Raw genomic sequence first — 22936 nt, forward strand, 5'->3', positions numbered from 1 at the left:
ACAAAAATCAATTCTTAAAAGTGGTTAGTAGTATAATAAATGGTATACAAGCTGGTTTTAAATAAAGGTGCGATTTCATGGGCGTCAGTTGACGCGCGTCAAGACGATTTTGTGACGTCATGTTGTTTCTGCGTCGACGCTGAAGAAGTTCAGATTTCCCAACTTCTAGCGTCAACTGGCATCTCGACGCGAGTTCCAAAAATTGACGCATGAAAACCTTTTTCATTGCGCGTCAGAATATCGGCGTTATTATACTAATCTGACTTTACCCGAACTTGATTTCGAGCGTCAACTGACGCCCATGAAAAGGCACTTTAAAGCGTTCGAAGCATGCAGGCCAATGTATTTCTTCCAGTTTGAAATCAAGTTCTCTTTGCCGAACTGTGATGTAACTCGAAGTACGTGGAGCGAGACACTACCGCGTCTCTTGATATAAATAGCGGAAAATTAAATGCTTTTCACTAATTAAATATCACAAATAAAAACAAATAGCAGAACATTATAATTAATTATATCATAATTAATTTCAAGGTAATTTTATTAGTTTGTGATAATTTTAAGTGGATTCGCTCTTTACAAGACGTGATTGTAGTTCAGATTTATCGAAATGCTTAACGAAAACGGAGAAAATTAAGAATAACGAGATTTTTGTTATAAGGAAACATTGACTACTCTAAAATTGAAAATACGCGTACCTGTGTAAACATCATTGGTATTCCCAACAAAAATGCCGCAATCCAAGTTATGATCACGATCCTACGGGCTTGGCTTATGGTGCACATGTACTGCGCTCTCATTGGATGCACTATCGCGTAATACCTGAAACAGCATCAGAATTATTCCGAAATAATTTAGAGTTGAAGAATTGTATTTGCAAACTTTTAATGTATTTATAATAACATAATTATACTTTTGTATTAAAAATTATCATAAATCTATATTCACGATATAACGAATACAGAAATAAAACGAAATATTCTAATAAAGATACATGACGATACACATACATTAACGTCAAAAATTATGTACAATAAAGCAGAATCGATGATTTTATTAAAGATTATAAATAAATTAATATCAATATTAATAAATAAATGCACCGCAAAGCGCAGTTGTGAAGTATCTTCGAAAGAGCTTTATACATCAATCGCGGTCTTCACGATGCCACTTCTATTAAATATAGGTTCAAAGTACTTTGTCTCCCTTTACGGGCTAATATTTTTCGCGAAATCGCATTTAACGCGGCGCGGCGTGGATATTAATTTAAGTGTACTTCGTGAATATATCTTCCCTGTGGCAAAAGTATAATAATTCGCGACTCAAGAAGATCGCATAACGGCGAAATATTGAGTGAACGCGCAGCATTTCGTTTGCGCAGACCACGTCGATGCAATATTCTCGTCAAAGTTACTATCTCGAAACAATCATTAGATATACGATCGAGATGAAATCCGAGTGAAATCAACTATTTTACGTAATAAATATCTATTTTACGTAATAAATATCAAATATATCCCTTTAATCGGCATCTACGAAATAAAATGAGAGAATTCAATAGATAAACTTAACAATTGCTAATTGAAAGAAACAAAATTTATTTTATCAAATAAAAGAAATATGTGCAACAGACTATTATTCCCGAAATATTTTTTCTTTGAAATAAAAAATTAGAAATTTAATTAAAAGTTATTTATGTTTTTATACATGAGTCTCTATTCCTACTATTTTAATATTCTAGCGATAAAGTTTTTGTCTAAGCTAAAAGTAAAAATTAATCAATTTTCGAGCAAAACAAAGGATGCTAGCTTAAATTTAAAAAAAAAAAACAATTTATTACAATAATAAAGATGAGATTCTTTGTCTAATTAAAAACTGACTTTTTATTAACGAGAATATTGAGATGTCCATAATTTGTGAATGATTGAAAATAGAGGTTTTCAGCGAAGTATTAAAGAGGAAAATTAGATGATAAAAAACTACATTCTTTACTTGTAAATTTCAAGGCCAATTTTTTATTTTTAAATCTCTTCATTTTTAGCCACATTCTTAATTTTATGATTTTATAATACAGATTTAGTTTCGTGATTTATAAACATATGCAATATATATATTAATTATTAGAAAATTGCAATAAACGATGCTTTCCCTTGATATTTTTGTTAAGAAAAAATTGCAAGTTATTTAAAAAAATATATATTATTACCAGTATGTACGCAAAATGAAATTAGCATTATTAAACACACTCTCTAAATCTGAATCAGTGACTATTCACTGATTTAGATTTAGAGAGCAAGTTTTTGAATCAGAGACGTTTTGTTGTATAAGCTGCGAGGAGGGATTACCAGCACAAAACCACATATAAGTACAGAGACTCCGAATTCGAATTAGAGGGAAGTTAAATCAGGGGGACACCAAGGGAAAAGAAGCCTTCCCGATCGGATTCCATCTGATATAAAGGAAAGAACAGAAATATAATAAGCTGGTGAAGAGAACCAAATCGCGTAATGAGGTGGAAAAGCGGTCGAAGCATTTACGCTGCACTGTGCCATTGCATTTTCTTCCGCAGTTTCCGCCGGGTCTCTTTTTATTTGCACCGATGCGACGAAAAGGACCGAACAGCCGCCTCCTTGTTTTCGACGGCGGTATTATCGTCGCCATGAATACAAATTGTCCTGACTGTGCGCGCGCGCGATGCGCGGGAGAATCAGACGGCTCGCCGATAAGAGCGGCGAATAAGTCGCGTCAAATGGAACAAACGACAAGCTATCGCACGATTTTTTATCGTCCGCAAACCGTTCGCATTTTATGACCGCGCGAGATTGCCGTCGATGCGAAAATCGTTTCGCGTTCCAACGACGATTTTCTCCGGCAGAGAAGGGAATTATATTAAAATGTCTGAAACGACATCTCGATGCGAGTGATTCCGTGCGTTCGTTTCTGGATCAAGTCGCCGTTTGCATCATGGAAAAAAGTAATAAAACTGAAGTCAATTTCTTTATTAAAGCATCGGCAAACAAGCGAACGCTGCCGTTTGTAAATCAGTTCACATTTTTTAACTCTACGGAACTTTGGAACTCAAATCTCAAAATCAATCTTTCAATCTCAGATCTCTCTTTCAATTCTCGTGAATTTAAAGAGGGGACATGCTTTCAGGAACAGATATATTTTATGATTGCTCTAACTTCAGTTTTGTTCATTTTTCACAATGTAACTTTTTATATACTTGCACAAAGAGAAGAACTTAATAAATTTGACATTTTTAAGCGAAATATAGAAAAGATAGGGTGTTTCAGGTCAGGTCAATAATATTACAAAGAATCATTTTAATTACAAAAAATTAAAGAAGTAACAGTAAAAAATAAAAATATTTAATTGAAATAAAATAAATAAATTCTTCTTGTAAAAAAAACTTGGCGCTGCTTTTTTACTCCTGTCGCTTTCTTCCCTAAATTATGTTTATTTTAAAAGTAGTTTTGCAATTGGCGCAATTTGATTTAAAGATTTCACATCTTTTTTTGAAATACATGTTACTTGAGTTGAGTTAGGTAACATAATTTTGTGAAGGAGAAATAAAGCTACCACTTAGGTTGGATTTTTGAACTTACAAAATACATTGCGTGTACCTGGCGCCTTTTTTTACCTTTTTTGAAAAAGGTAATTTTGTACTGATATCACGCATTTTGTACTGTTAAGCAGGGATCAGCAAAAAAATTTTCATTTTTTTTTAATTATTCACAAAATTAGCAATAACAACTAATTAAATTTTTATTGAATTAGCAAATTAGTAATTAGTCACAAAAAATTACTTTTTACATAAAAATTAATAATATTTAAGTAAAAGTGAATTATACACTTCTCATAAAAATTAAAGAAACACTAAATTTTTTTTAAAAAATAGGCAAAATTTAAGCAGCTGTAACTTTGTTAAAAATAAACAAAATTTAAATTTAAAAAAAGGATTTTTAAACTTAAAATCTCTACTTTCGAAAGGTTACTATTATTTTTTAGTTTCTGTAAGTTTGGTAATTTTTACATGTATAAAACTACGAGCTGGACAAAATAGAAAATTTTCCTCTCACTTTGTGGGCCTGTCACGTGCACAAAAAAAATCTACGAAAATTTTCGAGGTAATTGTATAGATGGGGGGGATCACCTTTTGGATGACCTTGATATTTTAGTATGTTGTCAAGGTCACTCTCCTGAGTGACCTTCAGAAGGTTTCAGCCCGCGCTCGTTATTCGTTAAGTATTTAACTGTTTAAAGCGCGTCACTAAACTAAACAAAACTAAACAAAAACTAAACAAAAAAAAGTGTATGCGTGAACTATTTCGACATATATATTAGTCATTTATGCCTTCCAATACTCAAAATAGCTGCTATATTTTCCAAACTTTTTTTGTTAATAACTTTTTAACGAATAACGAGCGCGGGCTGAAACCTTCTGAAGGTCATTCAGGAGGGTCACCTTGACAACATACTAAAATATCAAGATCATCCAAGGTGATCCCCCCCATCTATACAATTACCATTTTCAACTTCCTAACGTGAAAGCTTGAAGTTTTCCTTGCAAAATCTTTTTTTAAAAATGTTCTACGATTTTTTGTTACTGAGTTATCGCGGATTGAATAAGAAATGAGCATTTTTGACTTTGATTGCTCATAACTCTCTTAAAAATCATCGTATAGCAATTCAAAAAACAGATTCTTAAAGCTGAAACTTTGCTCTATTGAACGGTATAATTGCCAAATTTTTTTAAATAACATGTAGACATGATACAAATGGATGAAAATAATGTAAAAATTAGCGATTTTTCCCTTTTTCATTTTGACCTAGAAAATAATTATGCAGGACAACACAAATTTATTCTTTATGTTTTTTTGTACTTTTAAGTATCCTGCATTTAAAAAAATTTGCCAAATAGCTATGAGATTTTTTTCATGGTAGCCACTATGGTTTTATAGAGCAAAACGTACAAAAGATTATAAAATTGCTTAAGGAGGGTACGCAAAATTGAGTTTTGGGAACTGTTAGGGGAACGAATAATTCTTATGTATTCTTACGTATTTTGAGTCGTAGAATCCGAAAATGGCCATAAAAATTATGTCTATAGCGGAGAAAACATAAAAAATGAAGGAAAATACGGAAAAACATAAAATTGTTTAAACTCCTAGACGTAATTTTTTACGTTTTTTTGTACGTATTTTAAGTCGTAGAATCCGAATATGATCATACAAATTACGTCTGTAACGGGGAAACGTGGAAAGTGACGGAAAATGAAAAAATAAATAAAATTGTTTAAATCCCCAGACGTAATTTTCTTACGTTATTTTATGTTTTTTTATGTATTTTGAGTCACAGAATCTTGAGCCAGCTATGTGGGAAGACTCAAAATACGTAAGAAAACGTAAAAAAACGTAAAAAAATTACATCTGAGAGTTTAAACAATTTCATGTTTTTCCATATTTTCCTTCATTTTCCATCCGCTATAGACATAATTTTTATGGTCATTTTCGGATTCTACGACTCATAATACGTGAAAATATGTAAGATTTATTTGTTCCCCTAACAGTTCCCAAAACTCAATTTTGCGTACCCTCCTGAAGTAATTTTACAATCTTTTGTACGTTTTGCTCCATAAAACCATAGTGGCTGCCATGAAAAAAATCTCAGAGCTATTTGGCAAATTTTTTTTAAATGTAGGGTACTTAAATGTACAAAAAAACATAAAGAATAAATTTGTGTTGTTGTTCTGCACAATTGTTTTCTGGGTCAAAATAAAAAAGGGAAAAATTGCTAATTGTTACATTATTTTCATCCATTTGTATCATGTCTACATGTTATTTAAAAAAATTTGGCAATTATACCAAGTTTAATAGAGCAAACTTTCAGCTTTAAGAATCTGTTTTTTGAATTGTGATACGATGATTTTTAAGGGAGTTATGACCAATCAAAGTCAAAATGCTCATTTCTTATTCAATCCACGATAACTCAGTAACAAAAAATCGTCAAAACATTTTTAAAAAAAGATTTTGCAAGGAAAACTTCAAGCTTTCACGTTAGGAAATCGAAAATTTTCACAGATTTTTTTTTTTGCACGTGACAGGCCCACAAAGTGAGAAGAAAATTTTCTATTTTGTCCAGCTCGTAGTTTTCTATATGTAAAAATTACCAAACTTACAGAAACTAAAAAATAATAGTAACCTAGTGAAAGTAGAGATTTCAAGCTTTAAAATCCTTTTTTTAAATTTAAATTTTGTTCATTTTTAACAAAGTTACAGCTGCTTGAATTTTGCCTATTTTTAAAGATAAATTTAGTGTTCCTTTAATTTTTGTGAGAAGTGTAGATTACTTAAAGAATTGGAAATTTGTCAGAGAAAAATTTCTAGTTCGTGAAAGTTAGTATTTAGGTAAAAATGAATTGATTTCTTTTGTAAACTGGTAATTAGTAGAAATAAATTATTTATTATTAAAATAATTAATAGTTTACCAAAAATAAATTACTATTTATTTGAAAATTAATAATTAGTGGAAAATAATTATTAATTTTTTCAATAATAAGTAAATCGTCTCAGGTAAATTACTTCTATTTCAAAAATTATTAATTGGTTAAATATAAATAATTTAATTATTGCAGTTAAATGTGGTTTAAAAAAGGTAATTATGAAGGAGAGGGGCTTCCTCGCCAATTTGGCTGAAATTTCACAATTTTGTGTATTTTGGTGTATAAAACATGAATCTATAAGTTAAAATTATCGCTCTCAATTTGGAAAAAAGTTATTAAGTACTAAAATTGATAGTTGCATGGTTAGAATGTCTGTCATACCGACATGATGTAGACGCACATGATTACATGTAGTGACGTAAAAGTATATGGAATTACAGTAATAATACAGTATAACGACAACCTGTCCTATAATAGTCTGGCGCCTTACTTTAATTATGTGCTATTATTTGACTTTGTATTTATTATACTTTGTATTTATATAGACTTTTTAATATACCAATAATTTTCTGCTTTAAAAAAAGCATAAACTCTATTTCTATTATCTTTTTTAACTATATGGTTAAGAAAGATAATAGAAATAGAGTTAATGCTTTTTTTAAAGCAGAAAATAATTGGTATATTGAAAAGTCTATATAAATACAAAATCAAATAATAGCACACAATTAAGCCGGCTACACACGTTCTAATAGAACTGCCAGGTATGCCTGCGCAGGCACGCCTGTTAAACGTCTGTGCAGATCTACCAGATGCCCGTAGTACACCCACAAGTTTCGGTAAACCTGTCAGTATTCATGCTGACATGATCGACAGACGACGTTTTAGCGATAATCGGCTTATTATTAGCAAAAAAGTGTTTGAAACGTAAAATAAAACGTGAGATATGGTGTAAAGAATGGCTGAAAAAAAGACAACGTTATTCACATGTAAACTTATTAAATAAACTGCAGTTTGCACCTAAAGATTGGCATAATTATTTACGGATGAATGAGGAAACCTATTTAAAGCTCCTTTGTTTAGTTACTCCATTAATTAAGAAGAAAAATACTGTTATGAGGAACACCATTTCACTGCACGAGAGATTATATATCGGATATATCACGGATATATCGATATATCGGACTATGAATACCGGCGTAAGCCTGCCCACATGGTACACGCGCTTCGATTTGCCTGTGCAGGCTACTCCGGCGCAGGCATATCAAATGATTTTTCGTATTTGCTCCAGTCGCCTGCACAGGTCAAAATAACTGCGCAGTTTTATCATCTACACGTTCCGATAGACCTGCACAGCGTGCCTGCGCAGGCATACCTGACAGTTCTACCGGACCGTGTGTAGCCGGCTTTAAAGGCGCCAGACTATTATGAGAGGTTGCTGTTATACTGCACTATTACTGTAATTCCATGTACTTTTACGTCACTATGCATGATCATGTGTATCTATATATCATGTTGGTATAACAGATATCCTAACCACGCAACAGTCAATTTTAGTACTTAATAACGTTTTTCCTAAAATTGAGAGCAACAGTTTTAACTTACAGATTTATGTTTTACGCACCAAAATATACAAAATTGTGAAGTTTCAGCCAAATCGTTAAGAAAGCTCCTCTGCTTCATAATTACCTTAAAAAATAATTATATTAATGTTATATATAATATTTCCAAACGATAATTTAATTATAATTATATTGCATAATCTTAAATCTTACCTTGTTAAAAACTTCATTACCAAAGAGTTCACCATACTCCAAAGTAAAGTCTCAGTGTAACAGAATTCAAAATGTTAGTATCTAAATAGAGAGAATCGTGTATGCGTTCAATCACGAGAAAATCCATTATCCACCAGTCTTCAAATATCTGCAGAAAAAACCTTCTGATGACTGACAACGAATATAAAAATTCGAGGTAAAGTTTGCATTAAAAATATAAACCATGGTTTGTCCACCACTTCCAAAAACTTTGCTATTATAATTTTTATTATAATAGATATATTTAGATTAAATATTAAGTAATCCTTTTAGAATTTCATCTTTTTTATGTGTGAGAAGAACATATTTAATTTAATTATTTTTTTAAATGTTACACGGAGAGAATTTTTTGTTATATTTTACCCTTAAATTCACTACAAACTTGGGACAACTTGGCAACCAAGGAATTTTTTAAATATACAAAAGACATTTTACAAACAACGTGATAAAAATTACCAAGCAGATTGGTAAATTTTGAAAAATTATTTAAATTTCCCAGATATATTTTAGTAAAATTAATCAAACATATTTTATATTTTAATGTAATAGATATTAATATTTTTTATTATGGTGGATATTAATCAGAATAGCTCGCATAAAATTCTTGGTGGTACATGTTGTCCCACAACTACCATGATTTCAGTGTAAATTTTAAGAGAAAATTCTCTCCGTGTAGAGATTGCTGAATACGAATATAAAATTTACCAAAATTTATTTTGTTGTTATTGCTTTCGTGAATAATTAATATTTCCAGACACCAAGACGTCTATCATAATAATAATGGACTCGATTCAATTAATATTTTAACTTGCCTACAATACGAATTGCGCTACAGATCACTTTCTCGTTCTCTTCAACTTTTACAAGACAGCAATTTACAAGACATTTACAAGACAGCATATGCATACGTGTGTGATTTTGGATGCACCTTCTAATTCTAATATATAATATTATATGATATATTGATGATCACACACATACACACTATCTGTCACGTACTACGTTTACGCGAGCGTTACTTTTGTAGTAACTTATACGATAATTCCTTCACGTAAACGGGGGTTCTGTAGTAACTTATGATAATTCATCCCGCGTAAACGAGTGAATTATCGTACGTTACTACAGAAGTAACGCTCGCGTAAACATAGTAACGGTCACGACTGTCACTATATATCTCCGACCCGCTGATATTTCGCCTCTTGTGACACCCACATCTTAATTTCGTGAGTATTTCGTGGCACTTCGATCCTTGCGTGACGCGACCGAAATTCGGAATTAAACAATCGTAGTATTTAACGATGAGAGACCACGGTGTTACGCGCGAACGCGATATGTATTTCTAGGTTATAACTGATGACTGACAGCGCGCTGTCGGCGCAAACGCTTAAGGATGTATGTGTGACAAATCAAATCCATTACCAAAAATCTAAAAATTTCATAGATTGTTCTATTATTACGTCTAAGTATCTGTGTAAAATTTCAGCACAATTCTCCTACTGGTTTAAAAGTTATTGTAATTAAGGATGTATTGGAGGTATTTTAAATATATTCAGAAAGTGCTGTAAATTGTTTCTAAATTAAATTTAAAATACTCTGTAAAATTTTGAAGTTATTTAAGAGTTATTTAAGTTTAAAGTTGATAAAATTAACATTATCCCTTATAGAGAATCGACACTTTGCTGTAAATATAAATAAAATATAAATAAACCATTAAGATATTTCTTAAACTTTTTTTATGTGTAAAACATACATCATTGATATTGTATTTTAAGTTTCAAAATTTTTTGCTACAAAAAAATTTTTTTAATTGTTTAAACAATACTAATTATTTAAATAACAAAAAATTATACTCAAACTGTTAACGGTAATCCCTTCTAACATATAAAAAATTTTGAGTTGTTTGACATACATGCAAAGTCTTCAATCAAGAAAAGAAAATTATACTACATATAGCTATAGGTAAAACATCCTTAACGCACTGAGCGACGAGCGCACACGTACGCGTACATGCTGTCTCTTTTCAGTGTAGCAACATTGTCATGGAGGGGACCCGGAGGGGACGCTCGAGATGTTCTGAAATGCCATCTATCGAGGCAAAAGCAACCGTACGGCGACGACGAGGACGTTTCTTATTTGTAAAATTTAGCATTTCAGACTTTGCATCGTAGTATCTCCTCTCGTAGGGCACGTAGCGGAAAAATAAAAACACTCTTATTATATAAATCGACCCCAAGCTATCGATCAAGCCTACTTAGAACTTGATCGGTTCACTCGTTATTAAGATCTCAAAATCTCGGGTACTCGCAACTTGTGCGTTCGCGTAAAAGAGTCACGGTGCGGTCTCGCTCCGCGCGTACTTGGCGCGAGACACTACCGTGTCTTGATAAAACTTCAGAGTCTTATAGGAAATTGAATTTGAAACAAAAAAGTTCTGATAAACATAGGTCCGAAAACGTTTCGTTAAAAAGTTATAGCTATAATAACTTTTCAAAAAAATCACGTTTTTTTATGATCTTTAAAAATAACTAACTAATTGTTACGCTAAAGCGAGCGCTACGAATGTAGTGTTTACATAAAAATTATCGAAAGGTGGTTTTTTTCAAGTTTCTGCTTTTTGCGTTGTTTTAAGCTTATATTTTCTTTTGAACGCCTTATCAGAATAAAACAAAATTGGTGTAATTTAGTGTGTTATTTAATCACCCATCAGATTTATTTCGTTACTTTTTTCAAATAAATAAATAAATAAAGGGTTTTAAAATGTTATTTTTAAAAATCTTAAATGTCACCGGAGTTTCAAGTTCCTATTTCACCTGCGTGGGTTGGAATATGAACTTTTTGAACAACCCTCGTGTATATAACATAAGACACACAAGTGCAACTACTTTAATCTACTTGACATTCTAATACTACTTGACGTTCTAATACTACGTTTGACATATTCAGCACATATATCTTTGTCAAGACACGTAGCGTGACACATAGGTTGCGTTCGGGGAGCGCGCTATTAGCGCTATTGCATCATTCTATCTTTATCGCTCATCAGGTGTAAAACAAGGATAGAATAAGCAAATAGCGCTAATAGCGCGCTCCCCGAATCCAGCCATAGTATCGTTCGATGGCGATAACTTAAAGTTCAAAAATTTTGCACTTTCTCGCTTTGTAACTCCCACTTTTCGATTACATGAAGAGCGTTTCAGGCGACGTATACATACACATCGAACTCTACGGTAAAATGTTTTTGAAACGCTTTTCGTGTAATGCAGTCCTAGGAAGGGATTATTAAACATGTTTATCGCATTACCGAAATACGTAAATGGAATTTAAAAGGCCGTGGCAAGATAGTCTTTATAAATATCGCGAGATAGTCTGCTCGCTCATGTGGATAACTATAACACGAACCATCAGCGAAGGAAGGTACAATCGATTAGAAGCGCTGTGCCATATACATATCCCTTGCATTTACTTCGCTTAGCGTTGCAGCATCGTTGATTGTATAACGTTGCTAGACTACTGCTAAGATGGTACACTCAGTTTCTTTAAGCTGCTTATGTGCAATCTAATTGTCGCGCTTCAACAGATCTATTCGAGATGGTCTACTTAGTAATTATGCACCGCGGATTAAATTGCTAACAAGCAAATATTGAATGAAAATTGCTTCAAAAATAAAATTACAATTAGTGGCCCAACGTACGGCGCAAGGTATCCCAAAACTTGACTTTGAATTTAATGTTAAGTCTAATTATATTAAATTTAATTATTAACTTTAATTTGGTGTTAAATTTAATTATAAGGCAAGCAACTCGAAATCAATTTTTTATCGCTAAAACCATTTTGTTTATTAACGTATTTCAAGACGTCTACGAAGCTTCGTGTAAGACGAGATAATATTAAGAAGTTTAATATTAATAATATAATATTAAGAATTGTATACAGTAAAATATTTTGTGTATTTTTGTTAAAAATGGACCTTATTTAAGTTTTTGTGTTAAAAATGTAACATACTTATGTGTTAATTTAACTAATTTTGATTATGTTATCTGATTTTTTTGTTGAATTCATATTTAAGTAAATCAAATGTTAAAATAACACATTTTATATTTAATCGTAAGGTTAACATAAAAATAATGTAGTTTTGTTCAAAAATATCCTTTTCATTTATATTTAACATTATACAGATGTCTGTTGTACATAAAATTTTCGTTCACATATCATCAAACTTTTCTTTATTTTGTGTTAAATTATGGACATAATATTTGTGTCATAATATGACATATTCACATTATGTTAAATAAAGTGACGCTCGTATGTCAAATAAATAAGAAACAAGGGCCAACAATCGAGCAAAAACGAAGATGTCAATATAAAGTTAATTTAATAAACATACCTATATACAACGGAACGTTTCAACCGCACAGGGTCTTCTTCAGCCGTTATAAATTACAAAAATACATAGAGTCGCGCAAAGTGAAAAATTAACACTTATATACAATTACTTATATACTTATATACAATTTTACTTTTAATATTTAATGCTCTCATGTTAGATGTGACTCCAGATGGCTTTGTCATTTGCTTTCGAGAAACGGCTACTTTTATTTAATTTTTACTGTATTACTTTTTAACATGTTAATTTTTCACTTTGCGCGACTCTATGTATTTTTGTAATTTATAACGGCTGAAGAAGACCCTGTGCGGTTGAAACGTTCCGTTGTATATAGGTATGTTTATTAAATTAACTTTATATTGACATCTTTGTTTTTGCTCGATTGTTGGCCCTTGTTTCTTATTCACATTATGTTAAATTAACACAAAAATTTGAGTGGACTGTTTGAGACATGTGATTTATGTTATATTTAACACAAATTTTTTTATATAATATTAAGAATTTTAATCGTAAATACCTATAGATACGTCACAAAAATTATTGTTATAAGTCCCGTAAATTAGTCCTTTTCTATTACGCAAATAAACCCAAAGTTTTTATGTCCAAACGTAAATCAGAGTAGAGAGGGGGCAAGTAATGATTTTTCAATTTTACAGCTGGACGTAACGGAAAAGTGTTTGCGAAGTTGGCTCGATATAGCGAGCACTATATATAAAAGAAATATCTCCCGTCTGGCAGCGGATTTATGAGCCTCGAAACTCATGACGAAACTGGGTTGAATCGGATCCTGACACCGTAGAAACTTACTGTTTCATTTCGCAAAGTCGCTTTAATTACCGCATACTCTCTTCTCCCCCTCCCCCATCGCCGTCTCCCGGAAAAAAGGCTGAATACGGCAAATCCTCGCGTATTTTATGCAGCTCCAGTCCAATTCTCCCCCTATCTCGTAAGCTTTTCGCTACATGAAAGAATTGCGCGAAACAAGCGGTGATTTTAAGTTAATCCGCTCGCTCCAACTCATTACTTTTTAAATACCAGCACTAAGGATCAATCCTTGCATTAACGAAATAGAATTATATAGAGTGCCTCAGTTTCTTTAAGTAAAATCTCCACCAACGTCGCAGCGAGTTTCCTCAAAAGAGAAAAAAGAAAAAAAACTTGTTAAAAGAACAGTGAAAAAGTGAATAAAACGATCTTATAACTCCATTTTTCCACTTGAAAGGTCAAACATATTTTTTTTACAAATGATCATTATCGGATTACAGTGTTTATTAGATAGAACGACCCGAATACGTCCGGGAAGGAGAATGGAATTGCACTCGAGACTTTTCTGTTGCAAGTATCGCGAGATTGTCATCCTTGGATTAGCGCCAAGTAGCCGAGTTGCTCGTGGAGGGTACCCATGGCGCCTGCTGTAATTACTTCATTCGCTCCGTAGTTTTTTCACGGAAATGCAACAACCGTGCCAAACATTCGCCGGGGTTGCGTAATTAATCTTACCGTGTACATCCTCGATATCGTCGGGATATTCCGGGGTAATCTGATTTAACCCCGCGTCGCGTTGGAACCCGAGACGGCATGTGAGGAAAAACGTCAAGACTCAAGGCGGAAATTCCTTTCATCGCTCCTCTAGTCCTCTCGATTTCACAGGGATAACGCTTGGCCAAAAAGGGAGGAGGGGAGGGAGGGCAAACGTCAGGCGATGATCGCCGTGAGTTGCTCCGTGGGCGACGTAAAGTTCTCAGATTAACGATGGATATTCAATTTCAAAGTATTCATGTTGTCGCTTTACTCAGACGCGAGAAAGAGAGAGAGAAAGAGAGAGAGAGAGAGAGAGAGAGAGAGAGAGAGAGAGAGAGAGAGAGAGAGAGAGAGAGAGAGAAGAAGAGCATAAAGATCGTTACGTGGGATGAATACGTCGTCTGAGCGCAATAAAGGAAGAGCACCCGCTCGCAACCGGAAGTACGGTTCCTTCCGGCGGTCTTCTACGACTTCTTGCCAAGTCAAAAGAGCACAGCTCGTCTTAACTGACACGGAATAATATAGCTGTACGATGGTAAAATGTGCAAAAGATTTAGATAATATTACCGCAAAATTTGTTAAAATTGTGAATATATATCAATGTAGAATTATTAAAATTAATTGAATTTTCTTTTACGCGCTTTTGATATACGATCCTCATATATTCTGTAAATGTAATCTTCCCATTTTATGGATTCCTCGAATCTTTTTCCTTTTTTGAATATGCGCGGGATATCCTAAAATACTATCAATGTCTCCAGAACTTTTGGAATAGAATATGAATCTAATATCATATATAACAAAAAAAAAGAAAGAGATTCCATAATATTAAACCAGTTATTAAGGACGTTCTCTTGTCCTTATACTAGAGAAAATCGATTTTCTTTAGATTTTCTTGAAACTGTGAATATACGTTAATTTAGGTGTGCTTTATGCGTGGTATAAATTTCAGTACCTCTTCCGGTATAAAAAATAAAGATACTGAGCCTCAAAGTTTCAACTTTTACTAATGAAAAGGTTTTTCAGGCCAAACGGTAAGAGATACGAGGTTAGCCAAGAGGACCAAAGTTGTTCCTCTCCTCGAGTTCTATAAGGAAAAAATGCCAAAATTAAAAAAAATTAAATTTAAAAATTTTTTTTTGTAAAAATTGAAACTTTGAGGCCCAGTATCTTGATTTTTTATACCGGAAGAGGTACTGAAATTTATACCACGCATAAAGCACACCTAAATTAACGTATATTCACCAGTTTCAAGAAAATCTAAAGAAAATCGATTTTCTCTAGTATAAGGACAAGAGAACGTCCTTAACTTCTGTGAAGATAGCCTCGCACTTTTTTATTTTTATTTATATAATTGTGCTGCATTGCACTGTAAGTATGCTGTGGCTGTACTGTAAAATCTAGTGATCTGATGAGATTTTGTCATTAGAAAAAGTTTATTTGTCTCGTCGAGCACAATCCGATACAATTTTTAAAAATTCGAAAATGTCAAATTTTTGTTTTATCCCCTACTCTCTTATTGACTTTTTATCAACCTTTGGAATTAATTTTTATTTATTGTTTTTTTCTTTTATGTTCTCTGTTATCAAGACAATATAATAAAACTTGTAAAAATACAATAAATCCGTTATAACAATATTTATTTATTGTTATATTTATTTATTGTTATATTTACTTTCCGATTTTTTATTCTACTAAATGGATAGATATATGTTTTTCAACAGCACAACGTGACACAAGTTAGTATTGTTTTACTTAAAAAAACTGATTTCAATCGGGAAATAGCGCGGGGTTAACAAAATTTTGTAGTAATTATGTAGAGATAGATTCCGATTTCAATAATTTCGAAATATATTATCATCACATAGAGTATACAGAAAAAAAGAAGTGTTAAATCAAGACTTATATTCTTGTATATAAACAAGAATCTATAATCTTGAAATGAGATATAAATTACGTTAAAATAAGATATAAATTAAACGTGCGCGCGCGAAGAAAACCTATTTGAATGAAAGTATTTATATAGTTTAAAAAAAAAGATGAAATAAAAAGTTGAAATTCTTATAAGAAGATTATAAATTCTTGCTTTTATACAAGAATATAAGTCTTGATTTAACACTTCTTCTTTTCTATGTAATATTGTGAAGATTGCAGCCGGCGCTCGTTGTTTATTAAAAAGATATTAACAAATATAACTGAGAAATATAATAGTTTGTGTCAGTACTAAGGGAAGTAATTTGCTGATATGTATATATAAACAGTAGACATGTAGAGCTTACCGCCCGCAAGGTGTGGGTGGAGGGGAGTGGACCTCGGTCACTGAAATATATACTAACTGGAACGAACGCTGGGCCTGCCTGTACGATATGAGAGAGAGCATGTCTCGAGCAGCGCTCTGTTTTTGTCTGATCTTGATCGGCTTGTACTTCATCCTCACTCCATCCTCCCCACTCTTGACTATGCTGTGGGCTAGACAAGGAGAAGAGAGGAACTTAGGACTTCTCTCTCATATCGCTCGCCTACCGTGGATTTCTGTAGCAGCGCTCGTTCCAATTTGTATATATTTCAGTGACATCGATCCGCCTTGTAAGCAGTGGTGGAAAGTTGAAAACCTAAACCGTACAATGATAGACCTCGTTTCGTTTTATAAGTAGGGGTGGGGTGGGGTGAACCTCGTTTCGCGTGGATGGTTCTCTAGACAGCATTGTACGGTTCGGATTTCCAACTTTCCACGCGAACTTTCCTCCGTCCACCTCCGTCTACATGTGTACTGTCTATACACACATCAGCAAATTATTTCCCTTAGCACTGACACAAACTGTGTATATTTTTTAAACTTTAAATTTATTTATTAATAATTTTTAAACAAACCATGACTAAAACCGGCTAAAACCTTTTAAACGTTACTCAAGATGATGACCTTGATAATATATCTCAAAATTATTGAAATCAGGAGGGGGGAGCTCCCTATCTCTCGCATAATTATCAATTTTGTTTTTTCTAAGTTTCTTGAATATGGTTTAAAATATTGTTTTTCACATATGCGGCACAAATTAGTACAATTGTAGCTCATTACGGCACAGTTAAGAAAAATTCAAAATTCAACAAGTGCGGGGCTAACAAAAACTTCGTTTTTTTTGTAATTTTGTAAAATGTGCGCTAAGCTATCGGGATTTTCGGCACAAATGTACCATAATACAGCATAAGTAAATACAAAATTCAAAAAGTACGGGGATATTCATAGTTAGTTGTTACACATATTATCTGTGTATAACACATGATACGGCACGCAATAATATTGCGGACTATTGTAAGTCAAAACAAAACTAGATGTACCAATTAAATGTTGAAATTTTATCTCTGAGCGTTAGTCAGTATTACCTTGAAATTTTGTAATTATGTAATTTAAAAGTTATATAGCGTGAAATACGAGATTCTGCTTTTGCATAAAAGGATTTTACTCGACAGCTGAAAATGTTGTATGTTTGCCTATTTTTTATGCTTTGACCTAACAGGACCGTATATATGATATCATATTACAAAATACATTTCTCGCATTTTCAGCAATTTATTTGATCGCACGCGGTGTTGAAATTTTTTACCATTTGCGTTGCCCGCGACGCTATATATACATATAGCATTTGCTGTTTAAAAGAGATTTCAGATTGCATATTTATTTTTCTACAGTAACCTTTCTCTTTCCATTAATTACATCGAATTATACCATATGAACTGATCATTTAGCGCAATTTTACGAATCCTCTTCTAAAAAGGGCATGTCATCGATATTCGAATCTATCGAAATATTGTTGTCCATCGTTTTTCCGCGATGCCGATTGGTTCTCTGTCTGCGCTTACTTTATGAGTGGCTGTCATGGCATATTTTGACAGTTATATGGTTAATAGTGTAATAGTAACAGTGAAATATTAAAGTTAAATAGCGCGCGCTACGCGCGCGCCTGTGATGTCTAGTATTCAATAAACGAAGTGAGTAAAAATCAACGAGAAACAAATTAAATAAAAATTAATTATTACAATATTATAAAAATTATTACAAGAATTCTTTACTTGAAGTAATATTTAATAAAATGGTTATTTAAAAAAGTAATATTTTAATAAAAACAATTATTCTCGTAGTCTTACAAAATCATACAAAAGTTTGTAATTTAAAGTCTCGTTATTTCTAGCATTTTTCCCGAAATGTTTTATGAAATTGTCCTTGCACGGTTTTTCCGTATGTAATTACATATGCAATTTTAGATCAATGCTCAATATAAATTCAAAGCACTATCCGGTCAATTTATGCAATCGTATTTGTTATGGCATTATACTTTACACAAACCATATAACACGCGCCATCCTCGTTGACTCTCGAACGTTCGCGAATCCTTTTCCAATGCAATTGATGTTCGATTGACCTGCTTGCAATTTACATACGATCATAATAACCGCGACGCATAATCGATCGGACACAGCAGGTACACAGCAGGTACAAGTAATCTCACCTCTCGATCGACATCGCGGTGAGGGTGACGACCGAGCAGATAGCCGACACACTCTGCATGTAATGCACCGCCTTGCATAGAAAGATACCCATGGTCCACGTGTAGGAGAACAATTTCGCTATCTGCAACAAAGCAATTGCAATACATGAATATTTGGAAAAGAGAGAAGGGGTATGGAGAACTTCAAGGGAGGAAACTTTCAGACTTCGAGCCTGAAAATTTCTATTTATTAAAAAAGTTTCTGACTGCAGTTGGTCATTCCACGTGCCACGTCCACGTAATTATAGAGAAGTCTTGTAAACACGTAACAAGGAGAGCTCGCAATTTCTTGCCAATATATAAGGTATTGAGATCAAAAATGAATCGCAGTACCTCACATTTGTACTTTTTTTGAAAGATATAATTTAGAAACTTTTTACTTTATCTCCTTTTGTTTCTTAAGGAATTTTGACGGGAAAGCTTTGAGATTTGAATTAACAATCGAATCAATCGCATATTATTATACGTTCGCGATACCAATCGCTGCAATGTGCGTAATATTGCGTAAACAGGCATCGAGCGGTTAACCGATGATGTTTCGCGGGAAGCGATGATAATCCGCGTTATTCGCGATGATTAAACCGGCCTAGCACCGTGCACATACGCACGCAATTATATCGGACGAAGTCTCGCGCAGGTGGGTATAGTAGAGAAAGGGGTGCTTTAATCCGTCAAATAGCGCGGTAATTGCGCCAGAATATCCGAGCGCGAATGGTAAGAGCACGCGCAGGCACGTACGCGATGCGCCCGGGAATGCGAAAGCCTGAGATTTCGTCGGTCGAGATGGTCGAGATTTCCTCTGTCTCTTCCGGCTTAACCCGTCTCCCCCTGCGTTCTGTCTCGCAAACGTATGTACCCGCCTCGTGTAATGCGATTTAATAATCTGTTTGTGGCAATATAAGACAATCCGAGCGGAAAATGATTAATGAATCATCGCGAGAAGCGTCCTTTCCGAGCTACGGTCCAAATTGCGCGTTTGCTTTAATCCTAGAAACTAAGATAAATGAAATATCGATAAAGGTTGTTAAAATAACAGATCTTACACATTCGTCAATCTTATCTATTTTCTTCTCTTCCTCTTTTTTTGTATTTATCTTCGTCTTTGCATAAGAAAAAAGCTGGTTAATAATTCAAATAAAAAGAATATGTTTCTCTTCAATTTTACTTAATTCGCAAAATAAAAAATTTCAATTTTATAGTGTCCTTCAATATACAGGTCAGGTCAATAAAACTTCAAGATCTTATAGGAAATTGAATTTGGAATAAAAAAGTTCCATAAACACATAGGTCCGGAAAACGTTTCGTTAAAAAGTTATGGCTAATAAACTTCGAAAAATCGTTTCTTTATGATTTTTAAAAATAACTTTAAAACACCCTTTATTCATTTGAAAAAAGTAACGAAATAAATGATGAGTAATTCAATAACAACCTAAATTACACCAATTTCATTTATGATAAAGCGTTCAAAATTTCTGATAAGGCGTTCAAAAGAAAAAAAGCTCAAAACAACGAAAAAGGCAGAAACTTGAAATTGCGTAGGCGTAGATGCCAAAAATGTATTAATAAACAAGGACAACATTTTGAACACATTTGATAATTTGGTTAAAAATTATTTTTCTTTTACTTTTAATAAAATTGTTGTCCCTCTGAATGGTCTCATTGATGTAACCTTTGTATTATTCCTTTTCTTCAATTTTTTAACGAAGCATTTTTATGTTTATAGAATTTTTTTGTTCCAAATTTAATTTCCTATAAGACTTTAAAGTCTGACCTGACCTGGAACACCCTGTATATGGAGCATTTCATGCCAAATTACCGAGGATTTTCCTCGACCATTTAAGATTTGGCGGAAATTTTTTTGTGTTTTTATACTAAATGAAAGTAGCTTTCATGATTTTTTTGAAAAAATCCATAACTTAAGTATGGGTAGAGATAAAAATCTAAAAAAAATCATGGAAGCTACTTTCATTTAGTATAAAAACACAAAAAATTTTCGGCCAAATCAAAAATGGTCGAGAAAAATCCTTGGTGTGATTTGGCATGGAATGCCCCATATATATTCCTTAATATATAAAATTATAGATATCAATAATTTCATATGTATTATTTCAATTTTTCAATATTTGGCCAAATACTTTATGAATAATTTCGATATTATTAAAGCCGAAAGTTATTAGTATATACACAGTAAAAAATTTTGTGTTAATGGAAGTCCACTCTCAATTTTGTGTTAAAATAACTCATTCATCGTGTTAGTTTTTACATTTTTTACTAAAAAAATGTCGATATAACATTTCTATATGTAAAAAATAACACGATGAATGAGTTATTTTAACACAAAATTGAGAGTGGACTTCCATTGACACAAAATTTTTTACTGTGTAAGGTAAGAGAACTTATAAGGAAATGAATGGTAATTAGAACGAAGCGAATTTCTCTTCATTCTTTACTAGGAAAAAAAGTCACTTAGCCATTTTGCAATTAGGATCGAAATGTCACCTCACTGACACGTAGAAAAGCGCTCTTCGATCACTCATATAGGGATAGGGATTAAATTTGAAACTTCCTCGTCAAAGGAGACTTCCCGGCTTTAATCAACATCCCCTGTGTCAGACGCAGGTGTTTCTTTGTCGGTTTTGTCATAATCGATCTCTGACGTTAGAGATTTACACTCGAACCTCGTTAACAGTCCAGGTTCATTAAATTGTACGCACCATATAGGGCTCCGTATCTTATTGAGCAGATACTTGCAGCACACTATGGTCTCACGAAATTCGATAATCAGAGAGAAAAAGGTACAACGAGATAAATTTAATTCTCCCAGCGCCCTAGGAACCAAATTTCATTCGTATCGCCGCGACGTTATTAAAATTCGAAAACGAATACAGTAGTTCGAATTCCTCTCACGTTCCCCACTTTGAAGAGACAGTTTATCGAGCGTTCGAATTGATCCCGCGGCGATACGGCAAAATGAGGTATGTAGCGTCGAGAAATGTAAATAGATATAAGATTCAATATACACGCACTCTTGAGATTTCCATCTCACGTGTGCCACCGCAATAACGAGTAAAGGGGAGACCGAGGAGCATGGCGGAGGACCATCGCGCTGAGAGAAAGCCAAGCCCTCAAGGGGGAACCGCACTGGAATAACGTGGAATAACCGAGCTCGGTCGCGGTCGATGTCCTTCTTATTTGATTTCCACGCGTATACCAAGGATTGTCCTCCTCGCCTCTTAACCGCGCTGACAGACTAATTTCGTGCGAATTTCTCTTAAGCGACGACCACCACCACTTTCCGCAAGGACGTTTAATTCGTGATCGCGCGACAACCCTCGTGATTGCAATAACGCGGCGCGAATCGGGGAACGTCATCAAGTTGCAAATTTAACGCCAGGGAACGTCATTCCTCTGGCGTTTAACCGATAATTAGTCCATCGCTCGCGATAAACTTACGCCGCGGCAAGCTTATCGCGCGGAAATGAAACGACGTGCAACGATAATATAGCGCGCAGCGGAAACTGGCGATCTAATTGCCGATGCTGATTCGTAAGGTACTAATGTAACAAAGCTTCACAACCAGCCAGCAAATCGCCGATAAGATGGGAGAAAGAAAATGCGACCATAAAGAAATGCATTTACCACGACATAGTAGTACGCTTTATCGATTTGGGTCATTTACGTCACGTGGAGAGACAGACAAAAAAGTAGATGGATAGATAGACATCGGCTAAAGTAAGTCGTCAAGCTTTACCGATGTCAAGTTTTATCTATAATATTGACAAATCCGGAGTCGATATTTCCTTTGGGAAATTTGATCGATCGGCATCTTTTTCTACTTGCTTACCTATTGACATTAGACGATTTAGTAATTAAGTTAGAATTAAAGAAGAATTTTGTTAAAGAATTAAAGTACGGTCCATTTAAAGTTATAAAAAATAAGACTCTTTCGTTATTTATTTTTATTTCTGAAGTTTTATTATGTTTTAATTCATTTTTCGAAGGTGGCCGCAATATCTCGGTATTTTTGCCACAGGGAAATCGAGATTTCAAATTAATAAAAAAATCTGCTTGCTAAATTTTGGTACTTTATAAATTACTTTATATACAATAACTTAAGTATTTCTGATTCTTATAGTGAAGCAAAAAGATTTAAATAAGAAATATAAGAGGTAGCGAAAAACAACGACATTTCTTATAGAATAGCGATTGGCAGGTTTAGGGTTAATATCTACAC

The 22936-nt window shown here is 33.4% G+C and overlaps 1 protein-coding gene across 4 annotated transcripts in view; it reads right to left on the bottom strand.

The window, feature by feature from the left end:
- Positions 1-22936, bottom strand: part of LOC139775817 (QRFP-like peptide receptor) — a 131742-nt gene that overhangs the window by 24355 nt on the left and 84451 nt on the right. For all 4 annotated transcript variants that reach the window (XR_011718942.1, XM_071712109.1, XM_071712108.1 and 1 more), the window contains exons 4-5: positions 18664-18785; positions 696-819 (exon numbers count right to left, since the gene is read on the bottom strand). Coding sequence is in view for 3 of the 4 variants with exons in the window: in XM_071712109.1 (XP_071568210.1) it covers positions 696-819; positions 18664-18785 (246 nt within the window). In the remaining variant the exon portion in view is untranslated. The remainder of the gene's footprint in view (positions 1-695; positions 820-18663; positions 18786-22936) is intronic.

This window comes from Temnothorax nylanderi, unplaced genomic scaffold (assembly GCF_030848795.1).
Source record: "Temnothorax nylanderi isolate EJ_2023f unplaced genomic scaffold, tnyl_v1.0 TNYL_tig0105_pilon, whole genome shotgun sequence".
NCBI lineage: Eukaryota > Metazoa > Arthropoda > Insecta > Hymenoptera > Formicidae > Temnothorax > Temnothorax nylanderi.